Raw genomic sequence first — 14,416 nt, 5'->3', positions numbered from 1 at the left:
GACTGAAACTCTATAGCTCTATTGATCTGCTACAAAAATGAAAATATGACCAGCATATAAAATTACATTGTGCTTATTTTTCACTACACCTGTACTCCACTTTCTTCAAATGTTAAATGAGGGTATGGTTAGCCACCCTCAAATTCCCAGACAGAGCGTGTGAAACTCCCATATACCTCAACGGGATGCCCTCGGACACCCAGTTAACCCTAGTCACCACTTCATTGTCAAGAATCGGACGGGATAATTTCAAGCTCTTGCTGCTTTGGTTTCTGTAAAGCTCTCGTGGCTTCTGCTTATCACTGTGTTGTCCGTGGGGCACTCTGTAAAGTTACCTCTGTTCACATACTAAGACAGCCCTTCACATGCTCAGCATGCAGCTGCAGACTGTGGATAGAATTTGGTGTACCAGGTTAGTCAGTGTGGAAAGGAGTTCTGGTAACAGTTATGTTCTGCTAAACAAAAATACTGCAGCATGCACAAGTAAACGTGTTAAAAATGAAGTGTGCTTGTATAAACATAACATACCCATATATTTATCTGTAAAATTATCATTAGCCTATATGTCTGGCATCTGAGGAGGACTCTAAGATAGGCCCCTGTCATGTTTAAATCACAGGAAAGAGATAATAATTTGAGGGAAAGGATATCAAAACAATACAATAATTATTCTTACAAAACAGAAAAGAGGGGAAAAGCATTAAAATGTATCCTAAAGACCTCATCCCATAAACCATTCAGAACCTGCTCAGGTAGGTTTAACCTGTGAAATGGTCTTTATTCCAACCAAAAGCCAAGGAAACACGGAGGAATAAGCTAGAGCAAGTTTGAAGCAAGTGTCTACAGCTGCTCTACTATGCCATGCAGTGACAGACATAAAACAAAAACAATTTGGTATGTGGTTTTTTGCTTTCATTGTTGTTAGAAAACAAACCAACCAACCAAGCATATTGACAAGCATGATCCAGATACAATAAGCACTGTAACATCTGCCTAAAACTCCTGACAGCGAGGCTGGGGAAGGAACCATAGCCAGAAGCTATAAAGGAAGAAATGCATGCGGCCTAAGTGCATCCCAGTGTCTCCAGTACCTGCAGTAGCTTGGCAGAAAAACGTCTCAAAACTTTAAAATAAGAAGAGAAATAAAGAGTGCACTGTTTGCTCAAACAAGCTAAAATTACACTTCAGATTAAACGACAGTTATTGAAAAAGTCTTTGCATTCAAGTAGCATTGTAATATGTTTTTTTCTTTTAAACAAAAAGCATAAGGAACAATGCTTGCTTAAAAATAAAACAAATACACATTTTTTAAAAAAACTCAGATAGGAACTAAAGCCCTGAATTTTCACCCCTTAAACTTAAGCCGAACCCTAAAAGAGCTGTACTTGCATAAAAGTAAATTCCTTTCTGTGGTAAAAGCTCAATTTCCTATATGAGGAAGACATAACCCTGCTAGTGTTATACCAAATCAGATTTTAGCCCCTCTTCCCTTTTTTTCCCCCCTTCTCTTCCAGCCAGTATTTTCCTTTTTGTACCTTTCTACACCTCTTTTCCTGGACTCTACACACCGTATCTGATTAAAAATTACTGAGTTACAGTGGCAGTAATATCACTGCTTCCTGCTGCACGAGGAAATGCTGAAGGCTGTCCCCAATAGCTAATAAAGAAAAACTCAACAGCACAAACATCACAGCACCTGAGTCAATAAAGATTTTAATACAGCTTTTCAGATAAAGCTCCACAAGGTCTTGCTTCCCTGACCCCAACCACGAAGCCTTCCACAACTGAACCAAGCGTGACCTTACGCAAGCATCTGCTTTGTAAGCAGTATTCTAATTTGCAGGATGTTAAGTGACCTATTTTTTTCTAAGGAAAGAAGTTAAAACCTAGTAATATTTTGCTGTTATTTAAAAGGAACATGAGATGGGTTCTGCTAACAATACAACAAGCTGGAAATGCAACAGGGAAATGCTTCCTGCAGTCGATGCAGTCAAGCATATTTGGACTGACACTTCCTTATCTGCCCTTTCAGGCATGAGATTCTTGCACTGATATTCTAATTAAGGTATCTTGCAAGGGTATCTTAATTTATTGTGACGTAAAGGAAGTATTACATTCAGTGGCTGGGGCAACAGCAATTCAATCCAGAAATTCACACCCCAAATTTCTACTTGTCAGATAGTGAAGATATTCTCACTCCAAATCCATCAAATACTCAGCAGTAAGAATGCCCTAGGAAGAGACTAGGTAAAAGACAACACTTTACAACACTACTTATAATGTACTCAAGCATCTCAGTATTACATTTTTGTACTGACAGTGCAGGAATATCAAACAATGAAGCCATTATTGGTTGTTTATGTAATGACAAATCTACATGACACTAATTCAGAAGGTGGTAACGAATTTGTCCTGTGTGGCTTCTAATCTGATCTAATTTAATAACATAAGATCAATTGTATTTCAAGTAGAAAGAAGCAAAGGGCCCATAACCATAAATAAAATTAAGGCATTCTAAGGAGGAACGTGCGGAACACGTAGGGTATTAATAAAGGAAAAATTGAGACGCGATGAAAAGAAGTAGTCGTGAAATTAATACTGTGCTCACAAGGAGAGAATGAAATGGAAAGTCTGCAGAAGACAAAAACACAAGGCATCCTTCCAACCTTCATAAACAAGTGCAAAAGCACCTAAAGTGTTAATTACCAAACACTATCCCTCAGCCACTAACAATGAGCTAATTACACCCTCAGAACCACAGTCACCAGAACTTAAAAATTCAGAAAAAATAAAAATGTTTTTGTACTACTTTTCTGATGTTGATTTTGGAGATCAAAGAAAGCAGTAGGAGAAAATATTTCCAGTCCAAAAGAATCAGAAAAGAATGAGTGTAAAATTATAGCTTAACTCCCATAAAAACATGGAAATGGGAATGTTTTGTCTTCAAAAGAAGTTATTAAATTCTGAAAACACCTCCAACTTCATAAGGCGCTGAAACCGATCTCGTATCAGAGCTATGACTTTTTTTTCTGCGAACACCACAGAAGTCACATTCATCTTTATGCTACAGGCAGCAGTATGTCTTGGAAAGTTCCATCACATTTAGCATCCACTAAGCCTTGCTATAAACATTATTGCTTGGAAGGCAAGACCAGGGGTGTTTTATGTAAGGCTTTTGGCATTAAGAATTTTTTCCATTAGGCACAAGGTTAAAAAGGACCCTTTTCAATCAAATTTTATTTCTTGTCTGCCTCTCTCATTTTCACTCTTAGGAGGGTTTACATACTTCTGTTTTATGACAACCACATGCAGTTCCTACCTAAACAGGATTACATACCATCAGACAGAGTGCTCACATCCATCTGGCTTTCAAGCAACTGCACCCAGAAGATACTCCAATCCACATAAAACCCAAACAAATCTTCATCTGCACGTTCCTCCTTTCAGGAAAAGTCTCCTTTCTACTAAAGGTGTAACTGTCCTAGCTAAAGGGCTGCTGGGCACTCACCAGAACAAACAGAGGGGTGCGCGCCTCATCTTGCTGGCCTTCTTCTATTGGCAATAATCAAGAATTTCCTTAGGAGGGAGGTATCAGACATGAAAGGGTAAGTGTTTATTTCTGAGGGTACTATGGCTAACTATGATAGCCCATCTCCAACTGCTTCTTGTGTCCCTTGCCCTTTAAAATCAGAGTTGAATAAATCGTGAGATATATTCTGAGATTAGTAAGTCATGAGAAAAATATGGGAAAAAGCAGGCCCCATGTGATGATCATAGATTTTATTGGCAAGACCAGCTTAAAGCGATTTCCTTCTATTCTTCTCCGCCAAACAGATCGGAGGTCAGTTAAAATGTGAAGCTAGTTCTAACTGGGACTGGTGTCCTCGTTCAGTTCACTGCACAGCCCCACAAACCTTTGTTTCGGGCGAGCAGAAGGGATGCTCGGAGCTTGGGTCTTGGGGAGAGAGGAACAATGGAAGAAAAAATAAAAAACCAAGGCCGAAGGATACGTTTGTAAAAGCACCTCTGCTGAAAGGACTACTCAAGGCTACGATCGCTGAAGGCACCGGAGGCAGGGTTTCTGAATTCCTTCCGCTCGAACACCACAGAACACAGGTCTGCGCTGGCTCAGGCACTCGTTACGCAGCTTTCACTTAAATTGACACTCCCGCCGGACACAACACCAAGATACCATTTGCCTTCACACAATAACACAGCCAGTGCTCTCCGCTACTCCTCAGCACGCCAAGTCTTTTACTTCCAAATACTTGTAAGTCATCACAGGCTCCTTGGGAAATGCTATCAAACCCTTGGTCAAAGAGCATTCACCTCCCAGAGTCCTCGCTGCGGCAAGACGCCACCCTGAGGGGGTACTACAGGAGCAGCTGCCAGCGTTAACAACCTATACGGTCACAGGGCTAAGTGAAAGCCCCCAGTCCATAGAGATAATCTTTGTTTTCAGCCTCTCCTCAGTGGAAAACATGGAGGGAGAGAGTGCCCAGAGCCCAGACCCACAGAGCTCTCCTACCTCTGTAAAGAACTACCTTGTAAGGAAGCGCTAGCTTACCGCACACTCACTAAAATAGCTTTCTGCCCTGCAGTTTTCCATGTAAAACTAAACCATGCAACGTTTCAAAGCAACACGTTTGCAGCAGACTATCAAAATAATCTCGTGTTATTTTTACCTTATTTTTCTAGCCGTTTCCTTTGCTCTCAGCACTTTGTAAGGCCATCTTCATGTGCGCGTTCCACATGATGTCTGTTGCAAAGTTTGGTAAACACCTAAAATATGTTGTTGCTTTCTTTCAAACCCACAATTACGGTTCACTTTACCAAAGGCCGGGGCGCTTGGCTCATCTTTGTGCCAGCTCAACTCAGACACACCGCGCAACGCAGCAAACTCCCTAGATGGGCCTTCCACCCCCAAATTTTCCACTTAAGCAAATTAATGATCAGGAAAGATGGGATACACCCAGAAGACAGAAAACCTCTTATTCAGCAAGTCAAAAATGGATATGCTGGCACTGAAACTTATAGTTGAAAGTGAAATGCATCCTACAAAGAATCCCAGATTTCAGCTGCCTGCTAACTACAGTAAATATTTCAGGGAAGTCCCTAAGATGAGTTTTACTGAGGACAAATAGTACCTTCTTGCTAAAAGCAAAGCAGGGGCTTGGCTTGATAGGGAATAGACGGTTCTTTTACCCCTCTAACAGATTTATTCCCTTACGTTCAATATATCTCAGAAAGGATGTCACTTCCACAGAGAATTCTGCTGATCTACATTTTAAGATTTCAAATGTTCCAGTGAAGCCCAACTTAAGTTTCAGAAGTTGATAAAGAAAATGGTAAGAGAAGGGGGGGAGGGGGGGCGGGGGAAAGGCATCTGGTGGTTTAGAATGCTAAAACCCATTAGGATAAAAGGCAGTGGCAAGCAGAAATCCAGAAGCACACTGATCAGGCTAACTGTCATCTCACATACCTTATGGCAGTAGGCGTGTGTATGCCTTGCAAGCCTAGCTTTTCACATGCACAAGACAGCATCTGCAACATAGGTAACTCGAGTCTTAACTATCCTCCCATAAACTCAACCAACCAAAATAATAATTAACATAGGTGTTTCATAATCCTCCCAAAATATTTTCTCAGTAAGAAGGTAAGTGAGGATTGTTTTACCATTCAATAGAAGAAAGACGACTGTTTAATGTGGGTGTGTGCCAATATATGGAAACTATTTTAAATGAATATTTTCGCAGTGGCCTGGAGGATCACGAGCCTAAATGCTGAACACTCCCTAGCTGCAAATTTGCTCCGCACCGTGCAACCCTGTACAGAATGAATACACAGAGGAGAGAACGTCAAGACGAAAATGACTTAAGCACATTAACACTTATAATGCTGTACTATTCAAGAAGCTAGAATGTCCCAAATGAAATTTAGGACAGACTCAGATGCACCCTTCACTCTGTAGGCAGCAGCTCAGATGCGCTGAAGGGGCGTGTAAAGTCCGCAGCGGCAAATCCCTGTGCCTAGGGCTAGTACATGCCCAAAGGGAATCCTCCCCAACTGCTCAGGGGAAACTCCTTCCAGTGGCAACCAGGCTTTCTATAGTCTTTTTTACTTAAAAGGATTTAGACAAAACCAAGTGTTTTACACCTCATTTTCCACCTCACATAAAATGGAGAGAAAACCAGACTCACCAATGAAATAACTAAGGGAGTTCAATCTCAGTTGTAGGAAAAACCAGATTTTACACGTCTGAGGTAACAGTGTGCATAAATAAAGCGTTTCTACCAAGCTTAAGCCGGTAAGGGTTTTACTCCAGCCCACACCTGGCTATTTGGTAATGCATGCAAATGTAAGCTTTTAACGTATGCTATGAGGAATTAAGCAACAACACTACCTTGAAACTGAAATACTAATGCATACAGAGGCTTTTTTCCAACCAAAAAAAGGTGCTAGAAATCTGTAAAACACAAATTGATGTTGATTCCTAATAAATGCAAAGATCTTACCCTGTGTGATACTGCAATTTGCAGAAAACTGGCACAAGACAATATTTAACCTTGGCCTACAAGCAACCATCACTTCATTAGTACAAATGAGTAATTTAAGGTATCATCAGCTTTACACCAACTCCCAAGGAAGTTGTGCAGTTGCAACAGACAGACATATGTACTTTCTTCCTCCCTGTGAACACCTGCACAGACACTTAACTTAGATGAGGGTTTCTTTCTAAAGCTAATCTTGGAGTTGTCAACAGCATTTGGGAATGCCAGTGCTAGTGCATTTATAACAACAGCAAAAGCTAAGATACACATTAAAGAAAAGGCCGTTTTATTAACATGTTGAGTCATCATTTAACTATCAGGTAAAACAGCACAGGATTTCTTAACAAAAATTAATTGATCAGAAATCAAAAATTATCAAAGTTTTATGTTCTGATTGATGTCATCTCAAAAACATTCTGGCACCTATTTATTTAACCCAGAAAGTGGATAAAAGCAGGAAAAAAATTAATATCCTAAACCCAATAGCACTGATGTTATTTTCAGCCTGCAACTTTTCTCCTTCTTTGATTCAGCAGGTACCAAGGAGACAGCTTTGCAAACATCATGCAATTTCTTTGCACAATTCTACTATTACCTAGATTTTGATCTCCTTCCCACTATAAATTCATCCCGTAATCCCACAATGCTAGTGCAGAAATGGAACTCATATTTGGAACGCCAAAACCTGAAATGCAGTCGCAGCAATTTCACGTAAGTAATGCTGGGGCTGCTTGTATGTGATGCTTGAGAACCTTGGCCACTGTACTTCAGGAAGGAGGAGTGACTTGCATTTGACACCGGAGCGGTCTGCACACCAACTACCACTGCAATCATTATCACGCCCAAACAAAAGTAACTGATGACAGAAAAGTGATTAACGATGGAGAAGGGCAAGAGGAATGGCACATCAACACTAAAAACAAATACAATTTTTAAAAGGTACAAAAGCATTCAAAGAAAAAGAAAATAACTGTCGCAGTACAACACTCCGTATGGTTCGTGCAAAAAGCTATCCTGAAAGAACTGGGGCACTAAGAGGAAACAAACCAAAACAATCTGCTATCTCCTTGTCCGAAAAACCTGAACGAACGTGCCTAAAGCACGATTTCCAGTTCACTAGCTACAGCTCAGATCAAATCCTGATGCATATTGGCTATTCATCTGGAATACCACTACTACAGCAGTTACATTATCCATCTCTTAGCAGTATTTTCCTCCTTCTCCTCCTACGTCCCTTCCTGTGTGCGTCACATTCCCAAAAAGGATGTAGCCACCACACTTAAACGGGTCTCGTTTCAAAGGCCAATCATCTAACATATAGTCAAGCGTTCTTTACATTTTTAGCCTTGGCAAAACATCCCCTTATGAACAGGCATCGTGTCACAGCAGTATGAATGATCAAATGCCAATGTGGCATTTAGAACTCCATAAACATGGAAACCTCGTGGGCAAAGCCACAAATCCAACACCAAAGACTGGGAATGTCTAGGGGCTCCTTTTTGTTAAACATTCACAGTAATAAATATGGGGTACTTCATTTCTAGCTGGGATTAAACCACGACAACATGCAAGCATAACAATTAGTATGTTGTTCTGAACTGCAATGGTACTGAATTTTCTGTCACAATTTTACATCTACACCTATTTCATCTGGGGGACACGGGGTGGAAACGTCACGCCTGCTGCATACTACATACTAAGTGCTGAATGAGAATGGTTGTGGCCTGTTTGGAGGAAAGGGAGAGATGGTGGGCATCTGTTCTTCTGGGAAGAGTTACTACCACATAGGCAGACTGACTGGGAAAAATACAGCAGTTTATGGAGTACATGAAGTGCTCTCCACCTGGGAAGAGGAGACAGCATCTCAACAGTTTTCCCACAAACATATTTAAAAAGTCACGTCCAAATTAAACTGAATACAAAAACCTTTCACATCAGGTCCTAAGTGAACAAACAGAAATAAACTCCTTACGGAAAACACTCTGCTTGGGTTTTTCCATAAAGAGCTCTTTTCAGCAGGTACACACAGTTCTTTAACAGAGATTTCAAAATATTCCAGAAGACGAATCTGCAGCTTAGCGCCACCCCACCTGAAAGCACTCCTAGCTACAGTTCTTTCACGAAAAGCCAAAATCTCAAAGGAAAAAAAACGCAACCCAGTACCAAACCAAAACCAACCACAGTACAGAAGGAATGGCCAGTCTGGGTCTGAGTGAGGGCAACAGATGGATGCAACAAACGAGCTCATTCTGCCAACTTAATGATTCAGCTTAAACAACTGAGAGTTTTCCTCCTGATTTGTCACAGCGAAGTACATCTACTAAGTGCACTTGAAAATTCTGTCTCTTAGAAGGTAATCTTTTGCTCTACATACAAGATCTACCATGGAATTCAGTAGAGAATGGTACATTACCAAAAGATGATGCTAGGGGAGGGGTGAAAAAAGTCAGTCATGGCCTCCAAAAAAGCTAGACAGAAACCACTTAATATTTTCCTTTGAATACATTATTTTTTCTATATAACAAAGTAAAGTTAAGTACCACAATTTAAGTACTTCCACTTATTTAGCAAAATGCCCTCATTTCATTTAAAGATAATTTGATTAAGTCCAAAAGAAAATGGTGAAAAAAGATCCAAAGCAGATCACATAATGGCATGTTTTCAACCTCCGTACGGATCGAACAAATTAATTAGGACACAGAATCTGACCCTTCAATAAACCCATGCAAAGTTGATCATATTTCACAAACAGGTTTCCAGTTTTGCTTTTATAAATTATGGATCATTAACTTTGAAACATACCTGTGTGCAAGATTCATCACATGCACTCAGATGATCGTTCATGTCTCTGACCTTATGGCACAAGCTTAGCAGCAGCTCTCAGTAAACACAACGTGTAGGCAGATCCATTCTACCGTGCTTACTCTTACAGCAAATACTTGTTACTAGCTTCAACTCTTCAATAGGAATTATTTTCACTCCATCAAGTAACTCCCCATAGCTCCAAGAGTGATTTGGAGTTCGAATGACTTACCTGTGAACATAATGCAACTGATGAACTGAATCAATAGCTATCACCATTTCAGCCAAATAAAAACGCGCCATATCTTCAGGTAGTCTGTCCTCAAACTTGCTGAGCAACGTAAGCAGGTCTCCTCCAACATAGTAATCCATAACCAGGTACTGTGGAGTGGGAATGAGAAGAAAACATGGGGGGGAAGGGAGGAGGGAAACAATTTATTAAATGAACCAGAGACTGAAAATTAATTTAAGCATAGAAATTAATTTATTGCAAAATTTACTATGGGCATTACAAAAGCTAACCAAGATGCCTAGGTGTGGTGAAAAAAAGTAGCTGGTTCAGCCCTATTTTAATATTTAACCTACTTGAATATGTTTCATATTTATACCTCTCCAAATAGAGTAAGCCTCACTACAAAATAGTTTCAGTTTCATCCCCTGTCCCATCACCAAACATGAAATACTCAGATACTCTGGATTCCCTTAAAAAACAAAACCCTTCAACAGAAGGCAAAAGGAATAAAGGATTAAAGCACAGACCTATAAAAACGAAAGCAATTGTGTTAACTTGGGATCTCATTTCAGGGCCCTAATTTCCCAAGCTTCCCTTTCTCTTTTTCCCTACCATCATATTTTCCCATTAAACAAACAATTTTGGAAAGTAAAGTTTTTAAACTACTCAGGTTAAGGCAAAGATTAAGAGAATTCGAGTGGCTCACAACACAATTCCAGACAGCTGACATTGCACACAACAGGATCTGCCAACACAGAGTGGATCTGCCACCGTCTCCAGTGGAACCATTAGGGAAAGATACACTTGAATTCTGATTTATAAATGAAATGTAGCCTGCTTGCCACTGACTCACGTGCAAAGACAAGAAGATCGGTACCTTTCTCCATTTTACTATATTATGACAGAACAAAAGCCACTTCCTTTAGAGACATAGTCAAAATGACTGGGCAAAGCCAACTTAAGAAAAGTGGGAAATTCACGATTAATACCTTTTTATCTTAGTTTAGTTTGTTTTAACTGTGAGATATCAACTGGAAGGGCAAATGAGGAAAAGATTAAAAAAAAAAATCAAACTAATTATAACTAACAAACTAATTATAAGCCATCTAATTTAACACCCTCTGCTATGTCATTACTTTCAAACATCATTGTGGACAGACTAATTAGAATAGTTTCCCACTGAAGTGCATAATATCTGAAAGTTTTTGCCTAGAGTTTCAATTTCTGCTTCTAGGAAGGCAACATATATCCACATAGGAATCTGTGACTCTTAACAACAGTGTGTAATGAGCCACAAATACTACTAAAGATGCAGTAATGTGTATATCCCATGTAAATTTTAAATTTTGGTAAAGCAACTTGAAGGGACTTTTTGTAATTAGTTTTCCTCATTTGTCAAGTCTTTCCCACCTTTACAAAAATGAATATGTGGGAAAGTTCTGCATAATTATACCAGCTATAAGGAAGATGCGGGGCAGGCAGAAGTCTTATCCCCGTCTCTCCCCTCATACGTCCCGTAACGTGATGAACAACGATTTTAACAATTTGATACAGAATAACCTGGGCACCCTCACTGATTCCAAGTGCATGAAGAAAGTACAGAATAGATTTGCACAAAATCCTAAATGTGCTGACAATCAAAACTTCATCTGTTGCTTTGTGACATGAATAGTAATCACCTTAAATTATCCTCACAAGCCTTACACAAGATAAGTATCTTCTATTCCGTGGTGCTCTTGCACTCCTTCTGAGACAAGATCTACAGTATTAGCCTCTCATGTTTTACAGTTTTAGAAAATATAAAGTTCCACAGGCTTAATGTAATTATTATGAACTGATACACTACATAGTGAGATTTGCAAGAGCTTAACATATTGCTTTGAAAATATACTGAAAAAAGCTTCTTAAGATTCTTAAAAATGATGTGGGATCTCTTCGCTCATTCTTCCGCATTTTTAAGAGCAGTAAAACTCAGTAACTGGGTGTACCAAAATAAAGGCATTTTGGCTCTTAGAAGACAGGACTCTGCACCTCCCATTTTGCCAGAGCAACACAGTGGTCTAATCACAAGGAAACCCTCAAATCCTCAAATATGCCAACATTTACACTGTAACTCACAGTATCAAGTTGTGCACTTGAAGTTTAACACACGCATAGGAAACAAAGCAAAGTGTAATAGCTAAATTTTCAATAAAACAATTCAGTCAATGCATAGCATACCATCCAATGTCAGAGATCCAGGTCCTTAAAAAAAGTGGGGGTTTTTTGTTTGTTTTTTTAAATAGCTTTAAAAAGTACTTTCTAAATGCACACTATCTTCGCAAACCACTACTGTATGACAGCACCGTACTTCCAAGAGAAAGAAAAAGCAGTTTTAAGGACACTAAATTTTAGTAACTAGTGGAAGTTTAACATGGTCATTTAATTCTAAATCTCAGACTCATTTAGGTTGGAGGAGACATCTTGAGATCACTTACTCCAACCTCATCCCCTCACGTAGGGCCAGCTAGAGCAGGCTGATGTCCAGTTGTGTTTTGAGTATCTCTAAGGACGGAGACTCCACAACTCCTCCAGGTGCCATGTTCCAGCATTTGACCACCCTCAGTAAAAGTCTTCTGTTTAGACGAAATTCCATGTGTTTCAGTTTGTGTCCATTGCCTCCTGTCCTGTCACCAGGCACTACTGAGAGGAATCTGGTTCCCTGGACTTCATTCCCTCCCATCAGGTATTTATACACATCGATGGTAAGTCTCTCAACTCTTCACTTATCTAGGCAGAAGAATCCCAGCTCTCTCCACCTCTCCTTATATCAAAGATGCTCCAATATCTTAAATCATCTTTCCAGCCTTGACTGGACTTGCTCCAGTAGCTCCATCTCTCTTTTGCGCTGGGGAGGCCAGAACTCGACAGAATACATCAGATGCAGCTTCACCAGAGGAAGGACCTCTGCTGACCTGCTGGCAACACTTCTCCTTGCAGCCCAGAATACTCTTGGCCTTTTCTGCCATCAGCGTGCATTGCTGTCTTAAGGTGGGACCAAAGCAGAGCTGCATTCCAGCCAGGTGGGCCCCAGCATGTACTGAGGTTATTTTGTTCCACCCCAGATGCAGGATGTTGCATTTCCCTTTGTTAAACTTCACGAGATTCTCTCTGCCCAGTTCTCCAGTCTGGCGAGGTCCAGCGGAATGACGGGACAGCCATCTGGCGTATCAGCCACTTCTCCCTTGCCGAGGGCGCACTCTGTTCCACTGGTCGGGTCGTTAACGAAGATGTCGGCCCCAGTGCTGAGCCCTGGGTACAACACCAGTGACTGGCCTCCAGCTGGACCTTGTGCCACTGACCACGACCCCCTGGGCCCAGCAGTTCAGCCCATTTTCAATGCACCTCACAGCTGCTTCTCTACGGCAGACGTTGTCAGCTTGTGCATGATGATGGTATGGCAGACAGTAAGGGCATTACCAGTGTCAAGGTAAACAACATACACTGCTCAACCACATCTACTGCTCCATCTGCGCAGGCTGTTTTTTTTTCTAAAGGCCACTTCTGTTATGTTTTAATAAAAAGCACATAGAGCACTAGTGATACATTCCACTAAAATGACAAAAACAGTATTACTGATATCTTCCCCAGTAGGCTGCAAAACCAGCTCCTGTTAGCAGAATATCAAAGGTAAAGAACAGAAGCTGCTCTGTGCTTAGTAAAAATAAGGAAACTGGCAAGATTAAAACAAATTCTAGCAGGCTGCTGTAGAATATATTATATTTTCTTTGAAATACTCTTAGTAGTAAGGTAAGAATTACATCAAATGGGAGGTTATTTTTACTGTCCACATTAACAAAGCCTGAAGCTGGCTGGGAGGAATTTAAGCCAATAGAGTCACAAATGCAGAGCTCTGTTTCTATATAAACTCCACCAAACCCCAGATCTCCCAGTATCTGAGCTGACGGAAAAGAAAGCAATATAACGGCAAAAAGCACTGTAATCCTGCAAGAATCCCATGTGTAGCACTTTTTTACTGGACACACCAGGGGGAAAAACATTATGACTGCATAGAAGTTTTTTAACAAAATATCAGAAATTACTAATGATACAGAATCCAGAGCACAGGGCAATATAACCCACATAAGCAAATCATCATCGTGCAGTTGGTTACTTTTTCAGGCATAAATACCACCAAAACTGTATCACAATCAAAACGTATTTTAAGCGGGAAAGATTTCATTAAAAATTGGCACTTTTCCCTCATGTTAGCTTATTTTTGCAAGACTTTCAAAATGAAAGCTAAATGACATTAAATATTAAAGTGACAATTTCATCTACAACTACATCTTCCAACCCTTACTTATGAACATTTAGTGGCATTCTTCCACGCTGCAAGAACATTTTATTGCTTTATGGCATCTTAGTGGGTTTAAGTCCCCAAAAAAGTGAAGACCGATCAAAATGAACTGTTGTTTCAAAACGGGGCTACTCCCAATTTCTAACTGTAAAACAGCGATCAGCAAAGTTAATCAGAGAACTTAAATGTAAAATCTACGTAAGCACACTTTTATTTTTATGAATCAAATTAAACTGGAGTGCTGAATTATAGGAAGGGAAATGCAGATAGACCGAAGTTTATCAACCAGTGCAAAGTGGTTTACAAAACAAAGCTGCATTCCTGAGATATTTATGGCAAAACTTTAAAAGTTTCTGACCACTCTCCACCCTTCAGAACCTCATGCACAAAATCACATATCCTCACACGATCTGTACAGTCCAGAACACAAAATTAACAAATAAACAAGCTGTATTTCTGTCTCAAACCACAACTAGGAATCCACATTTCCAT

At 40.1% G+C, this 14,416-nt stretch overlaps 1 protein-coding gene across 1 annotated transcript in view; it reads right to left on the bottom strand.

Moving 5' to 3' along the window:
• CDC42BPA (CDC42 binding protein kinase alpha (DMPK-like)) overlaps positions 1-14,416 on the bottom strand; it is a 123,504-nt gene that overhangs the window by 98,058 nt on the left and 11,030 nt on the right. Inside the window, exon 4 of the mRNA XM_010152296.1 lies at positions 9,586-9,734. Within this exon, the coding sequence (XP_010150598.1) occupies positions 9,586-9,734 (149 nt within the window). The remainder of the gene's footprint in view (positions 1-9,585; positions 9,735-14,416) is intronic.

The sequence above is a fragment of the Eurypyga helias genome, unplaced genomic scaffold, assembly GCF_000690775.1.
Source record: "Eurypyga helias isolate BGI_N326 unplaced genomic scaffold, ASM69077v1 scaffold8870, whole genome shotgun sequence".
NCBI classification, from domain to species: domain Eukaryota; kingdom Metazoa; phylum Chordata; class Aves; order Eurypygiformes; family Eurypygidae; genus Eurypyga; species Eurypyga helias.
The sequence above is the reverse complement of the archived record's forward strand: the minus strand, read 5'-3'. Positions and strand labels throughout refer to the sequence as shown.